The 22839-nt window shown below is 45.3% G+C and overlaps 1 protein-coding gene across 1 annotated transcript in view; it reads right to left on the bottom strand.

Moving 5' to 3' along the window:
• The window catches only part of LOC141271572 (uncharacterized), an 86700-nt gene that overhangs the window by 33719 nt on the left and 30142 nt on the right, over positions 1–22839 (bottom strand). The window contains exons 11-16 of the mRNA XM_073681620.1: positions 15981–15989; positions 10265–10395; positions 8771–8950; positions 8563–8686; positions 7491–7552; positions 4518–4644 (exon numbers count right to left, since the gene is read on the bottom strand). Coding sequence (XP_073537721.1) covers positions 4518–4644; positions 7491–7552; positions 8563–8686; positions 8771–8950; positions 10265–10395; positions 15981–15989 — 633 coding nt within the window. The remainder of the gene's footprint in view (positions 1–4517; positions 4645–7490; positions 7553–8562; positions 8687–8770; positions 8951–10264; positions 10396–15980; positions 15990–22839) is intronic.

The raw sequence follows: 22839 nt of genomic DNA, 5'->3' as shown, positions 1-22839 counted from the left end.
ACTTCTGGTGTCAAGAATCTTATACGAGAGGCTGCCACCAGATACGGAGTGCACTGATAAAAGTCTACCATGTTCTGGTAGGGACAGAGAAAAACACTGGTGAAGGAAGGTGCCAAGGAGCTTAAATGGAAACTGTAAATCGATAGTACAGGCGAATGTAAGAAATTTTGTAATATATCTTATGTTACACGTACGCTGCTAGGTTCAGATAGGGGCGAGACAGGTTACATGAATTCTTTGGAATCCTGGGGGAACCGTAACTCAGGGGGACCATAGACCATGTGCTGCAGCTTCTCTCAGGCACACAGAGGTATTGACCCTTAGGCACAGACACGTAGGTTGTTGCTGACCAGACACACCTGACAAGAGTCCTCATAAACGGTAGAACAGTAGCATTTAATAAGAAGCCACACAGCCAGTGCAAGTTAAGTCTTATGAGCAACAGGCTCCAGTGACAAACAGTACAGTTTGCTTAGCAGCACAGCAGTTCACAGTCTTCCCAGTAGAACAGGACAGCACAGTTCTAATGCAAAGGCACATTAATGAACACAGAATTCTTTACAGCACAGTGAGATGGAGGAGGTGGGGGGGGTTGCTGAGGAAGATGATCCCTGTGACACCATTTCTTCCAGTCCTCATCTTTCTGCCTGACAATACTCTGCACTGCTAGTTCAAGAACTCTACCTGACCTGTGCTTAGCTTCACTCCTGACTTGAATCCTTTTCACATGCAGGGGTGCTTCTTTGAGATACAGAACACACACACCACCTTTCTCTTCGGCTCCAGGCAGAAAGTAAACAACTTCCCCACAATCCACCTGGGGCTCTGCTAAAACACTCCCCTTCTCCTGTGCCTGTGTTAACCCCTCTAGTTGCTGGATGTTTCTGGAGCACAACACTTCCTGTCTCATATGCTTGTGTTAAATCTTATAGTTGCTGGATGCTTTTGAAGCAACAGCACTACTTCTGCATGTCACACTTACAGTACAGACCAAAAGTTTGGACACACCTTCTCATTTAAAGAATTTTCTGTATTTTCATGACTATGAAAATTGTACATTCACACTGAAGGCATCAAAACTATGAATTAACACTTGTGGAATTATATACTTAACAAAAAAGTGTGAAACAACTGAAAATATGTCTTATATTCTAGGTTCTTCAAAGTAGCCACCTTTTGCTTTGATGACTGCTTTGCACACTCTTAGCATTCTCTTGATGAGCTTCAAGAGGTAGTCACCGGAAATGGTTTCCAACAATCTTGAAGGAGTTCCCAGAGATACTTAGCACTTGTTGGCCCTTTTGCCTTCACTCTGCGGTCCAGCTCACCCCAAACCATCTCAATTGGGTTCAGGTCTGGTGACTGTGGAGGCCAGGTCATCTGGCGTAGCCCCCCATCACTCTCCTTCTTGGTCAAATAGCCCTTACACAGCCTGGAGGTGTGTTTGGGGCCATTGTCCTGTTGAAAAATAAATTATGGTCCAACTAAACGCAAACTGGATGGAATAGCATGCCGCTGCAAGATGCTGTGGTAGCCATGCTTGTTCAGTATGCCTTCAATTTTGAATAAATCCCCAACAGTGTCACCAGCAAAGCACCCCCACACCATCACACCTCCTCCTTAATGCTTCACGGTGGGAACCAGGCATGTAGAGTCCATCCGTTCACCTTTTCTGCGTCGCACAAAGACACGGTGGTTGGAACCAAAGATCTCAAATTTGGACTCATCAGACCAAAGCGCAGATTTCCACTGGTCTAATGTCCATTCCTTGTGTTCTTTAGCCCAAACAAGTCTCTTCTGCTTGTTGCCTGTCCTTAGCAGTGGTTTCCTAGCAGCTATTTTACCATGAAGGCCTGCTACACAAAGTCTCCTCTTAACAGTTGTTAAAGAGATGTGTCTGCTGCTAGAACTCTGTGTGGCATTGACCTGGTCTCTAATCTGAGCTGCTGTTAACCTGCGATTTCTGAGGCTGGTGACTTGGATAAACTTATCCTCAGAAGCAGAGGTGACTCTTGGTCTTCCTTTCCTGGGGCGGTTCTCATGTGAGCCAGTTTCTTTGTAGCGCTTGATGGTTTTTGCAACTGCACTTGGGGACACTTTCAAAGTTTGCCAATTTTTCAGACTGACCTTCATTTTTTAAAGTAAATATGGCCACTAGTTTTTCTTTACTTAGCTGCTTTTTTCTTGCCATAATACAAATTCTAACACTGTATTCAGAAGGACTATCAGCTGTGTATCCACCTGACTTCTGCACAACACAACTGAACAACTGATGGTCCCAACCCCATTTATAAGGCAAGAAATCCCACTTATTAAACCTGACAGGGCACACCTGTGAAGTGAAAACCATTTCCGGTGACTACCTCTTGAAGCTCATCAAGAGAATGCCAAGATGGCGCAAAGCAGTCATCAAAGCAAAAGGTGGCTACTTTGAAGAACCTAGAATATAAGACATATTTTCAGTTGTTTCACACTTTTTTGTTAAGTATATAATTCCACATGTGGTAATTCATAGTTTTGATGCCTTCAGTGTGAATGTACAATTTTCATAGTCATGAAAATACAGAAAAATCTGTAAATGAGAAGGTGTGTCCAAACTTTTGGTCTGTACTGTATATCAGAGAATTCAGCTTTTTTTCTCCACTTATGAGACACCACTTTCCCACCCCGTTTCCTCCAGAACTCAATAACCAGTGTGAGAAAAAAAAAACTAAACAGCTCAACTGCGTTTTGCTCAAGAGTGGATGAACTACCAACAAAGTAAGGTGTTAGGTTACATCTATTATACTCTATGGAGAGGGAAAGGAGAAGAGGAAAGAGGAACAAAGTGAGGAAACAAGCAGAGGAAAACACAGCGGGATCATGCTGAGATTTTCAAAAAGACTTTTATCTCACTCCAGAGCAGAATTCACACTGGCCCCTAAACTACACTGGTCATTGTGTAATATTTTCCATGCTGCTGTTTCTGTCTGTGTGATAACTGAGGAATGAAGAGCAGGAATCCCTAATGTCTTTGTATGGGAGGGATCATAGCAGCCGGTCTACACTCACTAGCTTCCAGTCAATTACAAAATAAAACAGAGCCTGGAGAGGAGGAAACAAGTAATGTAAAGTACACACATAGTAACGTAGGTTTAATAAAGACCTAGGTCCATCAAGTTCAACCTTCCTCCCCCAATTGTACTCCCTACACTAACACACATCAGCCTATTCTGAAAAGTTACTTGAAAGTTTCCCTTTTAAGGAAGTCTCTATACTTTCTGTCGCTCATTAGGATCCATTCTGTGATGCTGTCATGCAGGGCAAAAAAAAAGTTCTATGGTGGTATTATGATTTGGCTAGGTCATCAATACTGGATCGTTCGGGGTCAGTCACCCAGCACCCCCACTGATCAGCTGTTACCATCTCTGGGAGCAGCTGATGTAAAGAATAAGCTGAACGCTGGTGCTCCGTTGTCACGCAAGGTGTGGGAAAGACTTAGTGAAACACAAAGGGAAGAGGGAAAGGGAGCCCAGACTCTAGGGAAAGGGGGGAGTGGAGACCACCTACGCTGGTCTAGTGTCACCCTGTCTCCCCTAACGACCCTATATTGGCTCTTCACTAATCGCCGCACGTTTGCCTCGCCCTGTCTTTCCCTGGCGTATGGCTAAGGCTAGGAAAGGGAGGAGATGAGTACTAGTCGATCCCCACTGAACACTAAAGGCAACAAAGGACAAACAGGGGAAAATAGCTTAGCTTTAGATGACTTCAGACAAATGCACACATGGCCTCAAGCTCCAGATAGGTAGAAGTACTGCTTTTGCTAAAGCCTTCACAAGAAATAATGAATATCACCGGCACCTCCCTCTGAAACACAGCAGGTATTTATACACCCAGGCCAGGTTATTAATTAGCCAGAGAAAGGTAGCCGCTGGGTCCTAGAAACAGCCTCTAAGAAAATGTCTGTAATGCCAAACGTAGAGATCTCCTGCAACCAACTGCAGGGCGACTGTCTGTCACTTCTGACACCCCCGTGACATCCGTACACGGTTTAGTACTGTAAATAATTTCAGAACAAGAGCCAATCCACGGCACCCACAAGCGTTCATTAAACAGCGTAGATCATTAATGTCATAATAGAGGAGAACCCCTTTGACAAGCTCCATGGCTTCCTCAACAAAACTCTATTGAAAGGCTCTCCTTAAGAAATGTAATAGAAAGAAAATTATTTCAGGCAGTGGCTTAACATTAGTTTTCAGTGGCCGATGGTGGACATTAAACGACTGCCGATCTTCTACATGTTTGACAATCAATAGTCATTTAATAGCTTGTGTAGATAAGTCCACCACGCTTCTGACCAGTAATAGATCATTTTGCACGCATAGACCGTAATTGTTCTCGGTAACACGGAAAAATGTGCTGCCAAGAAAGCTGACTTTTTTAGCAAGTGTTTAGTAGCGAGGCTCGTCCACTATGATCAGTTAAAGCGAGGTTAGTACGACATGTGACTGTAATTCGCATTTAATAGCTGGTCTCACCTAAGTCGTTATCTGTGGGAATCTCCTCTTTACATTGATCATCATCCCAGTCGTCGATCTCCTCTATTTTTATTATGGTCGGAGAATTACTAGAGTCTGGATCTTCATCTTCATCTTGATTGAAAAGCTGTAAAAAAAAAAAAACTATTTCATAACAGTGTCCAAAAATGACATGAAGGCAAATAGCGGAAGGTCCTTTGTATAAATCCAACCTATTCCATAACCATGAGCTCCAATGTCTATAAAGTTATTTGCATTTTTTATCGAAGAAGCATTTTCTTTTTCAATAGCAAAAGTTTGACTTCTACAGCCTCTACGTATCAATGTTCATAGGATACTACAGAATGAGCTAACAGTGAATGTGTCAGTGAGCTTGTCTAATAGAGCCAGCCTTTAGGGCTTTTCTTTCTTCATCTGACCTATCTTCTAAGCTGTTTTATGACCATGTGAAAAAGTTCATGTTTGGTTCGGTCATAATTCAGCTTAGAAGATCGTGAAGTCATTTTGTGATTAGCTATGTATTGTGATACATAAAGGTGTACAAGCAACAGGTCCAACATCTGTTAATACTGCCACCTAAACCTTCATCATTAACAAAGTAACAAACATATATGTATATATGTATAAACACATTAGTGGCTACCTTTGTGGCACTACAATAGATGCATCAACTTAAAGGGTTTGTCCACTATTAGACAATCTCCAGATTAACAATTCAGGACCCAATATAAAATAAAGCAGTGTATACTCACTTCTTGCAGTGGCGCCATTTCAGCTATGTCGGCGCCGCTGTTCTCTGAGAGTGACATTTTACGGACTGAGATAAGTGGCAGCGATAAAAGAGTGATGATTATAATAATTATGATTGTGTTTTTTTACAGGACAAGGGAACTAGATCTAGGTGACAAGAAGGTGACGATGTCATCAGACGAGGAGGGTGGCGGCGATAGTGATAAAGAGCAGAGCCTACATATCGCCAAAAGATCAAAACCTTCCAGGTCAGATCTGCTTCTGCTGGGATAAGTTCTTGGAGTATGCAACGCCCCGAGTGGCTCCTGGAGAAGGCGACGCCCCGAGCGACTCCCGGAGAAGTCAACGCCCCAATCGGCTCCCAGAGAGGTCAACGCCCCGATCGGCTCCCGGACAAGACGACGACCCGAGCGGCTCCCAGAGAAGGCAAAGCCCCGAGCGGCTCCCGGAGAAGGCGACGCCCCGAGCGGCTCCTGGAGAAGGCGACGCCCCGAGCGACTCCCGGAGAAGTCAACGCCCCGATCGGCTCCCAGAGAGGTCAACGCCCCGATCGGCTCCCGGACAAGACGACGACCCGAGCGGCTCCCAGAGAAGGCAAAGCCCCGAGCGGCTCCCGGAGAAGGCGACGCCCCGAGCGGCTCCTGGAGAAGACGACGCCCCGAGCGGCTCCCGGGGTAGGCGACTCCCAGATCGGCTCCCGGAGAAGGCGACGACCTGAGCGGCTCCCGGAGAAGGCGACGCCCCGAGCGGCTCCCGGAGAAGGCGACGCCCCGAGCGGTTCCCAGGGTAGGCGACGCCCCGATCGGCTCCCGGAGAAGGCGACGACCCGAGCGGCTCCCGAAGAAGGCGACGCCCCGAGCAGCTCCCGGGGTAGGCGACGCCACGAGCGGCTCCCGGAGAAGGCGACGACCCGAGCAGCTCCCGGAGAAGGCGAAGCCCCGAGCGGCTCCCGGGGTAGGCGACGCCCAGAGCGGCTCCCGGGGTAGGCGACGCCCAGAGCGGCTCCCGGGGTAGGCGACGCCCAGAGCGGCTCCCGGGGTAGGCGACGCCCAGAGCGGCTCCCGGGGTAGGCGACGCCCCGAGCGGCTCCCGGGGTAGGCGACGCCCCGAGCGGCTCCTGTACTAGGCAATGTCCAAGCTGCTCTCCATCAGCACATGAAGTGGCATTACTTGCTCAAGTGGGAAAATCGGGCTACTTAATAATCATTCTAGTAGCCAGGCCGCATCCACAAGTAGTACCTGGTCATTGCCATCACAGTCGCCAACATCATCATTTACCACTTGTTGTACTCAGATCTTCCTCTGCTCAATAGTAGCTTACCCATACTGGTTTGTGAGTCCAAAAAGCAGTCATCCGCCTGTGTGCCCACTCAACCCCAACATGGCAAGGTTTCTGGTGGTGCATATCACTATGAGGATTCCTACTGATAGCGTGCACTCAGTGGAAGAAACCTAGTCGCCATTATTTCTCCAAGAGAGCCGTACCTGTCTTCTATTCTCACGTGGAATTGTTGTTGTGCAGTACATTGTACTCCACCATCAAGACACCGAGCAGCAACTATAGACATGTAATTTTCCTGGCTTTCATGCCCCACTGGGTCAATGTTTTGCATGATAATGATGCATCACAAGTCACAGCACAGAACCTGCTCTTCTGCACTGAGCACCAAATTTCCCTCCGGACGTCTCCCTGCCAACTAGAACCGGTCAACGTAGTGAGCGATAATGGCAGGAACATTGCAGTCGGGCAATCTAACACATTCTCCCTGCGCGGAGCATGACCTAAATTTGGTGGTGCAATATTTAAAAAAAAAACATAGCAGCTTCAAAAAAAGTGGTGATCGTGGTCAGGGCAGGGTCTGTGAATTTCAGCAGTGCTTCTGTGGTGAAGACCGCCATAGGGGATTTGCAGTGACAGAATGGTTTGCCTTTGCACAGATCACTGGAACTCCACCTTGTGTCTCAGGCCCTTCGAAAAAAGCCACCAGATTTGTCAGTAGCGACCACTGTGGCATCTACGAGATCATGCAACTATGGATGGAAGATGCAACTAGGGATGAAAGAAGAGAACCAGCTTCCATATCTTGTCCGCTGTCCTTTGGCTGCTGGGGACCTGCATGTGCAATGTTACGTGCCAAAGGAACTTGAGGATGAGGAACTAGAAGAACTTGAGGATCTGAGGGAGACAAGGAGAATTTGTCATGAAGCCTACGGTCAACTTACCTGATAATCCTGTAGATGGGGACGGGCAGATCTCTCCGGTGATGTCCTCTTACAGGATAAAACTGAAGAAAATACAAACATCCAATCTTTATATACTCTGATTTTAACATTTTGCACTTTTGTTTTTTCCTCTCTCCCTTCCAGGAGCCATAACTTTTTTTTTTCACCGACATAGTTGTACGAGGGCTTGTTTTCTGCGGAATAAGATGTCGTTTGGAAATATAATGTGCTGAAAAACGGGAAAAAAAATTCCGAGTGGTGTAAAATGGAAAAACAAATAATAAAAGATTCACCATTGTTTTTTTTTTCGGTTTTGTTTTTACGGCTTTTTCAGGTCAGTATTATTGTGGTGATACCAAACATATATATTTTTTCGTTTTTAAAGATTAAATAAATAAATAAAATCGGTTTGTACAGCCATTATTTTTAAGACCTGTAGCTTTTTATTTTTTATTTTTTTTATTTCCTTGGATGGAGCTGTGTGAGGACTTGTTTCTACCGTGGCGAGCCATAGTTTTATAAGTGCCTTTTTACCGCTTTTTTGGGGAGGTGCAATGTCCAAAAAAAACAGCAATTCTGCTGTTTTGATTTTTTTATCGCTATGGTGTCTACCATATGGGTTAAAGACATTTATTTTTTCGTATTTTAAACACTTTTTTTTTAATTTACTTTTTACATATTTTTTTTAGTTCCCTCCAAAGGGACCGGCACCTGGGACTGTCTGAACGCTTGCACCGAATTTTGCCACACCTTAGTATTGCGGTATGTTGTGGAAATGATAAACTCATATGAAGCCCAGTCTAAGGCCATAGGGGTACAAAGATGGCGGTGATGGGGTCCACTGATGCTCTGCAATCGTGTTGTGGAGAAAGGATTGCACATGGGATTGATACACTTTAATGCTACTGTCAAAGAAGTCATTCAACAGCCACTGTTAGAAGTCAGTGCCGACTGTGTAATGCAGCTGGCACCCTCAGAATATGGAGTGGGCTCAGCTCTCGAGTCCACTCCATCCACTTGATATAAACCATATATTTATGGCGAAAGTTGAGAAGAGGTTATTGTGTATTACCTGGTGATGTGCGGGGCTGGGGAACCTCCATCATCACATCCTCATACCGATCCTTGTGTCCTTCTAGATACTCCCACTCCTCCATGGAGAAGTAGACGGTGACATCCTGACACCTTAGAGGAACCTGACACATACAATGATACCGTCATCCCCCCCGATCCCTTCATAGCGTCACTGTATAATGTCCCAGCATTCCCAGCAGTGTCACCTCTCCAGTCAGCAGCTCAATCATCTTGTAGGTCAGTTCTAGGATCTTCTGGTCATTGATGTCCTCATGTATCCGGGGGTGCGGTGGCGACCCCATGTTTAGGCTCCGGGTTTCTTCCCATTTCTCAGACCCAGGAACCTGACAGCGATCACTAGGGATCTTCTTCACCACCGTGTAATCCTGTGTATGGAGAGACACAATAATAAATCTCACTACAGACATTTCCAGATTCTTCACCTCTCCGGTTACATCCATCCGTAATTACCATAATGATGTATACTCCAAAAACTGAAGCTATCAGCGCACCCATGTACAGAAAATATATAATCTTTGCTTGGCATGAATGTAAATGCAAGGACAAAAAATAAAAAAAGTTAAATATTAGTACATCATTACTGCAGGTAAATAATGGCGTCCTGTATCCAACCTCCCCAAAAAATAAGTTGTGAAGGTCAAAGGGAGGCCTTCTGCAAGTAGACAATAATCCTGGGATATACAAAAATGCTGGACAATCACTACTGTAAAGTGTTAGTAAACAAAAAAACAGCAAAAAATAGACAAATCAATTCACAGAGCAAGTGCAAATAAATATACATGCAAAACAGAAGGGAACAGGTTGGTAAAGTGCAATGTATCCCAGTATAACAATGAAAGCTGTAAATTAGCATCAGGGACAACGCAAAAGGGGTGGGAAGGACCCGAAGATGAAGTGTGGAAGGGAAAGAAGCCATGTGTTTCGCTGCTGTAATGCAGCTTCATCAGGGGTAAATAATCAATTTTATTTATCCCTGAGGAAGCTGCATTAGAACCGTGCAACACGACAGGCCACTAGCTCATTTACAGCTAGTGTTTCAATCACTATACTGGAATTTATTGCACTTTTAATGATTGAAACAGTAGCTGTAAATGACCCCATGAGTTGCACTGCTTTAATCCTCAGGGCTAAATAAAATTGATTATTTACCCCTGAGGAAGTTGCATTAGAGTAGCGAAACATGTGCTCTTTTCCTTCCACACCTCGTTCTCTGGTACTCTCTACTCTTACATCAGCACTATTTCATATTACCTCTTTTGCATTGTGCCCTGATACTCATTTACAGCTAGGGTTGCCATTGTTATACTGGGATACATTGCAGCTTACCAGTCGGTTTGCTTCTGTTTCGCATGTACAGTTGTGCTCAAAAGTTTACATACCCTGGCAGAATTTTTCCTTTCTTGGCCTTGTTTCAGAGAATATGAATAACAAAAAAACTTTTTCTCCACTCATGGTTATTGGTTGGGTGAAGCCATTTATTGTCAACTGTATATTTATTTGCACTTGCTCTACGAGTTTATTTGTGGTGGTTCTTCCTTCACGAATACTTTATATGAGCGACTGAACAGAATTTATGTATGCACCCCTATCTGATATTAGCGGGTGGTGCCCGTCCCCACTCCTGATTTTTCGTTTCTTGTATTATAATGATGTAATGTGACGTCACCATTATCTCTCACCTCTCCTGTGATCTGGAAGAGGATCTCTAGGGTGAGGTTTAATATCCTCTCCGCCATCTTGCCTTGGTCCCGATTCATCCTTAATGGGTCAATCAGGAAATGATCTAAGCGGGATCCTATATTGTAGCAACCTGAATGGAAAGAAGATGAGTAAATGTAAATAAAAAAAAATCTGACATAAAAATACAGGCGATAGTGCAGGTGTCAAAAACCTTGGCGCCATTTTTTGCATTTCTTACGCTTACTCCATGATCACTATGTGGACAGAGCTGTAATAAAATCTCGTGCTGAACAAGGCGATAATGGTCCATTTATACTTTACAATTATCATTTCAGGATAATCACTCAGCGTGAGCAAGCGGCTGATCCCCCAACTGACAAGCAAAACTCTTGTTTGTCAGGTGAAATGATCGTTTGCGCTGCACAAAAGATCATCGTTCTTGGCAGCACATTGTTCTGTATAGAAGTTGCAATAACGACTGTACAAGTGTTGCAGGCCATTTTATGCTTGAAAAAAAAAAGTCTCATGAGTGTTGCTAAGCATGAGACTTCTTCTGAATTCCAGCACAGGCTTTTTTTTTTCTTAAGTCAGGCAGATGTCCTATAAAAACTCATCCACAGGAGGAAAGACTTTCCTCTGCTGCCTGATCTGGCGCTTCTCCAGAGGCAATACGGCAGAGACACCGGCCAGTTAACTGTTCTGCTCCTGTTCCTGCAGTCCTATGTAAAACCCCAGAGCTGAAAATATCATAACACCACAGTACATCATCAGATATGGCAGAGAAGTACAGGTAAAACTACTGCTGTCAAACTGAGCTCTGCTACACTGTGAGATCAGCACGCCATAGGTTTATGTAAGACCATAGTGCGCACAGATGTAGCAGTGTCAAATTTGTCAGGTGTTTACTAGGGTGAGGTAGTGGGGATTTTCTGCAGTCCTATGTAAAGCCTTATATACAGTTATATGGAAAAGTTTGGGCACCCCTATTAATCTTAAGCTTAATGTTTTATAAAAAATTGGTGTTTTTGCAGCAGCTATTTCAGTTTGATCTATGTAATAACTGTTGGACACAGTAATGTTTCTGCCTTGAAATGAGGTTTATTGTACTAACAGAAAATGTGCAATCTGCATTCAAACAAAATTTGACAGGTGCATAAGTATGGGCACCCTTATCATTTTCTTGTTTTAAATACTCCTACCTGCTTTTTACCGACTTACTAAAGCACTTTTTTTTGTTTTGTAACCTCATTGAGCTTTGAACTTCATAGCCAGGTGTATTCAATCATGAGAAAAGCTACTTAAAGTGGCCACTTGCAAGTTGTTCTCCTGTTTGAATCTCCTCTGAAGAGTGGCATCATGGGCTCCTCAAAACAACTGTCAAATGATCTGAAAATAAAGATTATTCAACATAGTTGTTCAGGGGAAGGATACAAAAAGCTGTCTCAGAGATTTAACCAGTCAGTTTCCACTGTGAGGAACATAGTAAGGAAATGGAAGAACACAGGGACAGTTCTTGTTAAGGCCAGAAGTGGCAAGTCAAGAAAAACATCAGAAAGGCAGAGAAGAAGAATGGTGAGATCAGTCAAGGACAATCCTCAGATCACCTCCAGAGAGCTGCAGCATCAACTTGCTGCAGATGGTGTCACTGTGCATCGGTCAACTATACAACGCACTTTGCACAAGGAGAAGCTGTATGGGAGAGTGATGCGAAAGAAGCCATTTCTGCAAGCACGCCACAAACAGAGTCGACTAAGGTATGCAAAAGCACATTTGGAGAAGCCAATTTCTTTTTGGAAGAAGGTCCTGTGGACTGATGAAACCAAGATTGAGTTGTTTGGTCATACAAAAAGGCGTTATGCATGGCGGCAAAAAAACACAGCATTCCAAGAAAAGCACTTACTACCCACAGTAAAATTTGGTGGAGGTTCCATCATGCTTTGGGGCTGTGTGGCCAATACCGGCACCGGGAATCTTGTTAAAGTTGAGGGACGCATGGATTCCACTCAGTATCAGCAGATTCTTGACAATAATGTTCAAGAATCAGTGACAAAGTTGAAGTTACGCAGGGGATGGATCTTTCAGCAAGACAATGATCCAAAACACCGCTCCAAATCTACTCAGGCATTCATGCAGAGGAACAATTACAATGTTCTGGAATGGCCATCCCAGTCCCCAGACCTGAATATCATTGAACATCTGTGGGATCATTTGAAGGGGGCTGTCCATGCTCGGCGACCATCAAACTTAACTGAACTGGAATTGTTTTGTAAAGAGGAATGGTCAAAAATACCTTCATCCAGGATCCAGGAACTCATTAAAAGCTTCAGGAAGCGACTAGAGGCTGTTATTTTTGCAAAAGGAGGATCTACTAAATATTAATGTAACTTTTCTGGTGAGGTGCCCATACTTATGCACCTGTCAAATTTTGTTTGAATGCAGATTGCACATTTTCTGTTAGTACAATAAACCTCATTTCAAGGCAGAAACATTACTGTGTCCAACAGTTATTACATATATCAAACTGAAATAGCTGTTGCAAAAACACCAATTTTTATAAAACATTAAGCTTAAGATTAATAGGGGTGCCCAAACTTTTTCTTATAACTGTATGAAGCATGTAATATATAGAGATGTAGCAAAGCTGAATTAACTCGAGTAATGTCCATATCATGTTTCCTCAGCAGGTTTATATAGGACTGCAGGTGATTTATGACAACATTGCACCTCCAAAACTGAATGTCAAGTTGACTTTTGCAACATTGGTACAAACACAATGCAATCTCCATGACTGGATCTTGCAAAGGGTTATTCCCTCCCTGCTCCAAAAAAAATACAAAATCTGATTGGTGGGGATCCGACCACTGGGACCCCCAGCGATCCCAAGATGGGGGCTTTAAAACCCCAAGAACTGGACTCTGCAGCCTCTTCCTGAATGGAGGGGACGCGCTCATGCTCGGCAGCCTCCACTTCGTTGATTTTCTACAGAACTGATAGAAATAGCTGAGTGTTGTGTTCAGATGTCCCAAAGACAATGAACGTAGGGGAGACCGAGCATGCGCACCTCCTCTCCATTCAGGACGGGGCTGCAGAGTCCAGTTCTTGGGATTCCAAAGCCTCGATCTTGGGATTGCAGCATTCGATTTCCCACTGATCAGCAAGTTATTCCCCATCCTATGGATAAAAGATAACTTGTTTTTCTTTGGAGAATATCCCTTTAAGGTCCCTATAAACATTATATAAAAGTCATCCAAACACGCTGTCTTTCGCGGGATCGGCCAACCATGTAATGTGTATGGGGGTCTCCCGACTCTCCCCTGAAAAATTACGTTGGAGGGATGCAAGGATCCGACCTGATGCACAAAAATGACTGATTCTTCTGTTCTCCACAAGATAAGCCGCTGTCTGGGCAGTCGGGCTCCAGTTCACTCAGTGAGCACAGGAGGGCACCACCGAGCCGAGTGTCCCTGTGTATGGGTGAGTCGGTAATGATAAAGAAAGCTGTTGGCAGCCATCTCATGTATAAATCCAACGATATGTCATCAGAGAGAGGGTCTTAAAGAAACATGAAACCTGTAAACAGCGATGGAACAGCACATGCAGGGTCTTGTCCCTGAAATCACATCTATATACTCTTCCACAATTAAAAATACTCCTCAAAAATGCCAGGAAGACTGTGACCGTGCCGTCATGCTGCTGTGGTACCGAAGACTGTGACCGTACCCCACGCTGCTGTGGTACCCCAGACTGTGACCGTGCCGTCATGCTGCTGTGGTAACGGAGACTGTGACCGTACCCCACGCTGCTGTGGTACCCCAGACTGTGACCGTGCCGCCACGCTGATGTGGTACCCCAGACTGTGACCGTGCCGCCACGCTGATGTGGTACCCCAGACTGTGACTGTGCCCCACGCTGATGTGGTACCCCAGACTGTGACCGTGCCGCCACGCTGATGTAGTACCCCAGACTGTGACCGTGCCGCCACGCTGCTGTGGTACCCCAGACTGTTACTGTGCCGCCACGCTGCTGTGGTACCCCAGACTGTGACATCAAATGTCATAAAATGGTTGGCAGATCGATACTGACTGCCTATAGGGACTACTGACAATACAGTGAATTAACAGCGAGACTGGCAGATTTGTGGTGGACTTTTCAGCAGCAAGAATCTTCATGTTTTATACAGGGTTTTTTTTACCCAAATCTGAAACAAATTTCACTCTATAGTTGAGATCACACACAAAATTTTGTGAGGTTTTTTTTGAGCTGATAAAAAGAAAAACTACTGCTCCTCAAAAAACTGTATAAATTCAGCCATAGAAATTTGCCATGAAAAACAAGTAAATTTGTGCACTTAAAATCATCTCAAATTAATCTGCAGATATTGGGTTGATCTGAAACTTGGCGGCTCCCGGAAGCGGGCACCTTTCTAACGCTATTAACCTGCAAATTGACCATATACCTCCAGGTTAATAGCGTTTTGGGACACGACAGGTTCCCTTTAGGTGTACTCACATTAAGGAGAGATAAAGGGATTGTCTGGCGCCATACGTAGCTGCGTTGAAATTGAGAGGTGCCAGTGACGTTACAACCCGCACTCTATCGGCAGGGATCATGTACACAGGTGCGTGGGTTGAAATGTCATCGGCACCAATTGATTTCAATGTGGAAGGGGGCAGCTTGGGCCGGCATATGATAACCCCTCTAAATAGAGTCTGTCACCCCTAAACCACTCATACAAGTATGTAGGGGACATAGCCCCTATAAAACAGAAGAACGAGATGAAAACCCTGCCTCCACGTCCCGCCCCAAAGAACACAAGATGTAATTTTCTGAAAACTTCATAAAGGTGAGTATTCAGAAGCCACTTCCCTTCACATCAGGTATCATATTAATCAGCATCACAGCACCATTATAGCCATGCCTTTAGTTTATAGAGCTAAATCTTGCATTAGTCGGATCATCCAGGGTAGTGCATTCCAGAACACTGGAGCAGCACGAGAGAAATCATGGAGACGGAGGTGCGAGGTTTGGATAATGGAGGATGTTAGTTCTTAGCTCAGTTGCAGAATGGAGAGCACGGGTAGGGTGACAGACAGAGATGAGAGATGAGTGTTACCCCCCTCAGTTTTCATAATGAGCTCTGTCATATCTTGATTGACAGCAGTCGGCGCTGTACTGCAGACAGGAGCGGGCAATGACTCCATGTGATCATGGCTGTCAGTCAAGATATGACGGCGCTCACTATGCAGACTGGTGGCGAGGTGGGTAACTGTGTCCTGAGCCCTTTGGCCTCTCCAAGGGCACATAGCGACAGACAGTGAAAAATCGAAAATGGAAAAAAAAACACCTTATACATATTGGATAATTGGAGCGACCCCCAGAATAAAAGTAACGATGTTTATAATGCACGTGAATGGCGGAAACTTAAAACCCAGAAAAAAATAAATAAATAAATCGCTTTTTTTTACCCAATAATCCCTTTAAAAAAAAGTTAAACGACACGTTATATACTGTATAATGTATGCATCTCAAAACAGCGGCAGGTAGAAACACAACACGTCAGGCAAAGAAATACAGCCGCAATGATAGAAAAGTCAGAAAGTGAACGAGATAACGAAAAGCAGCAATAAATAATCAATTAGTCATTATGAATCAAAACAGGGCCCTCATGAAGGGGTTAATGGTCCCTACGCCTGGTAATGGGGGGTCTCCACAAACCTCCTCCGCCTGCAGAGCCGCACACTGGATATATATGGCTGTTCTGTGCTTACAGGACCTGTGGTGATGTCACAGTCATGTGATCAGTGACATGTATGGGAGGAGCCAAGGGTCACATGATCAAGAGGCTCAGTGCGCAGGACTGTGCTGTGCTGGTTGTCATGGTGCTGGATTAGTAGTGTGGATGAAGCTCTGAATTTAGGCCCATAGAGCAGTGCCGTGTATATATAATGTATACATACAGTACCTATCACAGAGAGCACGATACGCGTATATATGTGCATTACGCAGGCTGCTGAGCTGTAGTGTGTGTATAGAGAGCCGAATATACGTACAGAGGTGCAGTGGGACTTTACTCTGTTTCATCTGGAGAAGCCGTACCATCTCGTCACAACAAAAAACCTAGAATTTCACGTAACGTTTCTTTCTCCTCATCAGAAACTGAGACATCTGACACGTAACTACAGACTTTCAGACTTCTCCGATACTCAACCCCATGAATATAATGGCAACTCTTGAAGGAAAGGGAAGAGTCACACGGCCGTATAATTCAGACAAGGATCGCAACACAATGCTCGGACTGTCCAGCGGCTCTCCCGACCCGAGTGTGACAGCGTGTATTTCTATGCAGCTGCTACGGTCGGGTCCGGAGAGACGCCAGCCAGTCTAAGCATTGCATTGTGATCCTTGTCGAGTTACTCTTTTCTAATTCGAATATACCTAAAAAAAAAATGGTAGTCGAAAACAACGCACACGGAGAGCAGGACGCCATGTGTCAAAATCAACGCAAGTGTTCAGCCAGACCCAGGAAACGTGAACTTCTATTGGAAAGGACTTCACCATATTAAATCTATCAGCCACTATCCTTTCAAAAGATCAACTTTGTGTATTGCAAAAAGGTTCTAAATTTGTACCGTCTGAAAAAATGTGATCTATAAGGGACTCTCCTGGATGTGTGAATAAGTTCATTCGACTACTACAAGTCAGAAAACATTTTATTCAGGATTCATCCTCTCAAATCACTACTTTGTCTAATGACTATAGTAACCTCAATGTTTCTGAACAATAGCTACTGCAACATCTGTCCCAATCTGCCCCGGAGGGAAGAATGCCAACAGAGGAAGGAGTCTCTTCCCATAGCAGGGGGAAACGCTGAATTGTCATAAAGAGAACTCAGAAGGCCTGGTCTGTGAGAAATGTCCAGCCTGAATTTCTCACTGCAGAATCAGTAACAATCCTGAAAAGAAGGAAGAATTGGAAGCATTTAAAGACACCAGGATGGATGAACACAGAACCTAAACACTTGCTAAAAAGGAAAAAAGAAATGTATATCAAATGGAAAGAGGGGGGCATATCTAAAGAAGAATATAATGCTGTCTCCAGGGAATGCAGGGCAAGCGTTAGAAGAGCTAAAGCCATTAATGAAGTGAGGCTTGCAAGGGAGACAAAAAGCAATAAAAAAGGATTTTGGGGGTATGTCAAAAGCAAAAGAAAAGTCAAAGATGCTATAGGATTTTTACAGGGTGAAAAGGATGTTAAGATGGCCAAACTTTTAAATTCCTATTTTGCTCCGTGTTCCCTAAGAAAGCAAATGTAACATCAACTGATCTTCACTGAGCTATCAAAGGAATAAAATAATCCACACTATCTATAAACAGAGACATGGTGATGGAATACTTTGCTAATTTAAATTAATTTAAATCTCCTGATCCAGGTGAATTACATCCTAGGGTACTGAAAGAGATAGCAGATGAAATTGCAGAACCACTGGCCAGAATCTTTTGAAAAATCCTGGAGAACAGGAGAAGTCCCAGAAGATTGGAGAAAGGCAAATGTCTCTATCTTCAAAAAAAGGAAAGAAGATGGAGCCAGGAAATTGCAGGCCAGTGAGCCTTACTTCTATACCAGCAAAGATCTTTGAACAAATTATTAAACAGCAGGTATGTAAGTACTTGGATAAGTACTGAATACGGTAATTAACCAGAGCCAGCATGGGTTTGTAGCAAATAAGTCATGCCAATCTAATCTAATTTCCTATGATGGAATCATTGACTGGGTGGATCAGGGAAATGCAGTAGTTATGGTATATCTCGAGTTCAGCAACACATTTAATAAAGTATCTCATAATATCCTTATTGAAAAAATAACAATGTATAAGATTGACAAGGCTACAGTTAGGTGGATCGTTAAGTGGCTCAGTGATCGTACTCAAAGAGAAGTAATACGTGATTGCACATCCAATTGGAAGAGTGTTCCAAGTGGGGTACCACAAGGCTTAGATAAAGAAACTGAGGGTAAACTAATCAGACGATGCTAAGTTGGAGGGATAGCTAACAATAGAGTAGACAGAGAAAGGATTCAGAAGGATCTAGGTAAGCTTGAACAATGGGCAGCGACTAACAGAATTGTATTTAACAGGGAGAAATGCAAGTTTCTACATCTGGGCAAAAAAATGAAAATTATATCTACAGAATGGGAGGAATAGAACTAAGCAGTAGCACGTGTGAAAAAGACTTGGTGTAATGCACGCGCCCAGACTGACTGGCGTGTGCGTGTATATGTAGTGATTCCATTGGACCGTACCGGAGAGTGAATGCCTGGAGGGGCGTAACTTAGTATCCACCCGATCCGACCAAGGTCGCACGACGGCATACGACGCCAGTGCACCAAGGAGGAACCGAGCAGAGGGACCAGGGGCTACTCCAGGTCAGACCCCGGACACGGCTGTTGACCCACACCGGGGAATACAAGAACAGGCAGGTTAGGCTGGCACACAGACGGGTGGCTGCTGGCAAGCACGACTGGTATGCAAACAGGGAGGTACTGACAGGTACGGCCGGTATGCAGGCAGGTGGATGCTGGTAAGCACGACTGGTATGCAGGCAGGGAGGTACTGGCAGGTACGACAGGTTGGAGCACAGAGTGGATAGGTCCCAGTACAGACTGGGACTCAGGAACAGAACCGCAGATGCGGTGGACAAACACAGCAGAGTGAGGCCGCCCGGAGCGGCGAGCAAGAGCAGAACAAGACGAGACCGCCTGGAGTGGCGAGCAAGAGCAGAACAAGACGAGACCGCCTGGAGGGGTGAGCGAGAGTGGAGCAGGACGAGGCCGCCTGGAGCGGTGAGCGAGAGTGGAGCAGGACGAGACTGCCGGAGCAGTGAGCAAAGGGTCAGAGCAGAGCGAGACTGCCGGAGCAGTGAGCAAAGGGTCAGAGCAGAGCGAGACTGCCGGAGCAGTGAGCAAAGGGTCAGAGCAGAGCGAGACTGCCGGAGCAGTGAGCAAAGGGTCAGAGCAGAGCGAGATTGTCGGAGCAGTGAGCAAAGGGTCAGAGCAGAGTGAGACTGCCGGAGCAGTGAGCAAAGGGTCAGAGCAGGCAAGAACCGCCGGAGCGGTGAGCAAGGCAGAGCAGGCAAGAACTGCCGGAGCGGTGAACAAGGCAGAGCAGGCAAGAACCGCCGGAGCGGCGAGCAAGGCAGGGCAGAGGGGACAGGGCTCTGTTCACACGGAACAGACAGGAAGGGAAAGGCAGAACCAGATACCCACAGTGTACTTGCAGTGAAGTAGCGAGTGGACCACAAACTCACAAATGGAAGTACAGTGACAACGAGCAGGAGTTAGGTACGAGTTCAGACTCTGCAGAAAAAGGGAAGATATGGGCGTAGAGAGAGATGGGAAACAGGCTGGAAGATAGTTAGGGCAGGAACAGACACTGGGAAAAGACACAGACAACAGATCTAGGTATGCGGCCCCTAGAGGGCAAAAGGAACAGGCTAAAAGCGTGTTCACACGGGCCTGGAAATACAGCCTCCAGGAAAGACAGCTGGCTAGAGTACACAGACAGGACACAGTTCAGACACGGGAACTGATACCGCAAGGCAGGAAACATAGACAGGACCTGGCACATTAGTGACTAGAAGCCAACTGACAGAACAAGATGCTCAGGCATGGATTCCAAGGAGGAGCTGGTTTAAATACCAGGTGACAGACAGCAATAGGCTGAGGACGCATTAGGGGTGTGTCTGCAGCAGCTACAAGAAACAGGAAGTTCGGCGGGCGTCGCCCTAAGCAGCCAGAGCAGAACAAAGCAGACAGTATGGAAAGAAGCCAGAGTGGCAGTCTGGACTGGAAATCAAGAGCGCGCTCTTGCACAGTGGGAGATGGACCACTATGCAAGGACGCCGCCAGGTATGTTACACTTGGGTATACTAATAGATCACAGACTGAACATGAGTCACCAGTGTAATGCAGCAGTAAAAAAGGCAAACACAGTTCTGGGATGCATTAAGAGAAGCATAGAATCTAGATCACGTGAAGTAATTATCCCCCTCTACACCACCTTGATCAGGCCTCATCTGGAATAATGTCTCCAGTTCTGGGCACCACATTTTAAAAAAGGAATTGAAAAACTGGAGCAAGTTCAGAGAAGAACTACTAGAATGGTGAGTGAACTGCAAACTATGTCCTACAAGGAATGGTTAAATGTTCTCGGAATGTTTAGCTTTCAAAAAAGAAGGCAAAGGGAGACTTAATAGCTGTCTACAAATGTCTGAAGGGCTGTCACAGTGTAGAGGGATCATCCTTATTCTCATTTGCACAAGGAAACATGAGAAGCAATGGAATGAAACTGAAAGGGAGAAGATATAGATAAGATATTAGAAACCACTTTTTGACAGTGAGGGTGATCAACGAGTGGAACAGGCGGCCACGAGAGTTGTTGATGAATTCTCATTCAATGGATGTCTTCAAAGGCTGAACAGACATCTGTCTGAGATGGTTTAATGATTCCTGCATTGAGCAGGGGGTTTGACACAACTCTAGCATTCTATGAATAAATTTGGCAAGAAGGGGACTAGAGATGTGCGAGCACTAAAATGTTCGGATGCTCGTTACTCAAACAGAGCAATTCCTAATGCTCGGGTGCTCATTTCGAGTAACAAGTATAATCGGAGTCAATAGGAAATCAGAGCATTTTTCCAGCAGACTCTACAAGAAAGTCTAGGGGGGGAGTGAAAATGTTCAAATAGATGGGAAAAAAGTACTGAATGGAAGGAGAACAGCATGGGGAAGACCCCTGGAGCATCTCTGACTCTCAGATCGCTGCTCAGAACAATGGTGATACTTTTACTCCACTTTAAGCACTGACAATAAAACAGTCCAAATCAACGAGAATTGCATTTTACAGGAAAAAAATGTTGAGAAATATTTTTCCTGTATAATGACTTGTATATAAGGCAAAATTTAAAAAGGATTTTTAAAAAATTATAATTTAAGTAAACCAAAATAGATTTTTTTATAAAAAAAAAAGAAAATTTCAGTGTAGGTCTGTCTCAGGTCAGTTTAGATCAGTGTCAGGTCTGTCAGTCTTTGATCAGCTATCCACCCCCTAAAGTGTTAACCAGGTGTTAATTTATCCTGAGCCAGCTCCCACAATCCCTCTTATCTGATGCTATAGTCAGCCCTATAAATCTAGGAGCATCATAAGGGATGCATGTCTGTGGGGTGCATGCACGTGTCTTCTTACGCAAAGTGTCCTTGTAGTCAAATGTCTGGCAGTTATTTCAATGGCGGTTAGTCAGGGCAGGAGTTCGGTAACCCACACTTTGTACTTCCTTTTAACTATATGCTTTATTCCTACGTCCATCTTCCTATGCTTTGGTCATCCACCTTCACTGCCCCATCCCCTCTTCATTACCACTCATCCACATCAGCCCCTCTCTCCTTCCCTATGCCATGTAAATGTGGCACCCCAGGAGTCCGGTTGCCACAGTGGCATTGCCTCCCTCACAAGGGGTGATGCCATGCCTGGAAGCAAGGAGGGGTACCCTAATCAGGTATACCAGCATACAACACTTTCCTGGCTCCAGACCAGCAAGGGGAGCTCCTCCCCTTAGCAACTGGGATATGGAGGCGGGGTTAGTAAGAGTTAGTGAGAGGAGTTGAAGTCAGGACAGCAACGAGGAAGGACCTGGGGAGTGGAGCTGTATGCCAGCTCAACCCAGAGGGAAGCGCAGAAGAACCGGACACCGGAGTCCGAGGTTGTGGGGCACTGAAGGCCCAGCAGCAGAAACCGGAGGGCAGGAGATTGCAGGTCTCCTGGCCCCATCAGACGCCCGGAGGCTCAGCAGCACCATAGGGCCCAGCACCGCCACGTGGGAGCGACACTCCAAGAAGGCCCGAGCTGCCTGCCATACGGGTGAGGAACAGGCCGTCTGGACCTCTACTACCAGCTAGTACCCGTGCCCCGGTCTGCTTAACAACCGCAAATAAAGATAAGAGGAAACTGCCATTAAGTTGTGGACTGGTCATTATTTGCGCCATCACCTGCATTACACCATACCAACCACATCTACCCTATAGTATCACTACATCCTGCCCTGGAGCTAAGCTCTGCCTGAGGAGAGCTGAACCAACTCTGCTGCGTCACCATCAGCTCCAGAGGTTCTGCACCGCAGCGGCGGCTCCATATAGCCGCATACCACAGGGGGAGTCACGAACATTATATATATAAAACTTTATTCCCCTTTTACCCTTCCCTTTTATTGACCGCTCTGGGTCACGGACCGGGTCACTGCCACTGTGACATCTCCCAGCATCGACCGGCCCGGCTACCGAGTACCCCACGGCCCAGGGGGCACGTCATATAGCTCCCATGCTCTTTTCACCTTCCTGAATAATCTCAGTCCATCTTGTCTAAATATATTGCACAATAAACCATGTCACAAATCCAAGAACTATTTGCTTTTTCTCCTTTTACTGCTACTACTTATTTCAGGGGATATTTCTCCCAACCCCGATCCACCCTCCACCAACTTCAACCCCTCCCCCACCTCATATCGAAACCCTGCTAACCTTATTA

The sequence above is a fragment of the Phyllobates terribilis genome, unplaced genomic scaffold, assembly GCF_046119375.1.
Source record: "Phyllobates terribilis strain yellow unplaced genomic scaffold, ASM4611937v1 Scaffold_5__5_contigs__length_657084704, whole genome shotgun sequence".
Taxonomy (NCBI): Eukaryota; Metazoa; Chordata; class Amphibia; order Anura; family Dendrobatidae; genus Phyllobates; species Phyllobates terribilis.
The sequence above is the reverse complement of the archived record's forward strand: the minus strand, read 5'-3'. Positions and strand labels throughout refer to the sequence as shown.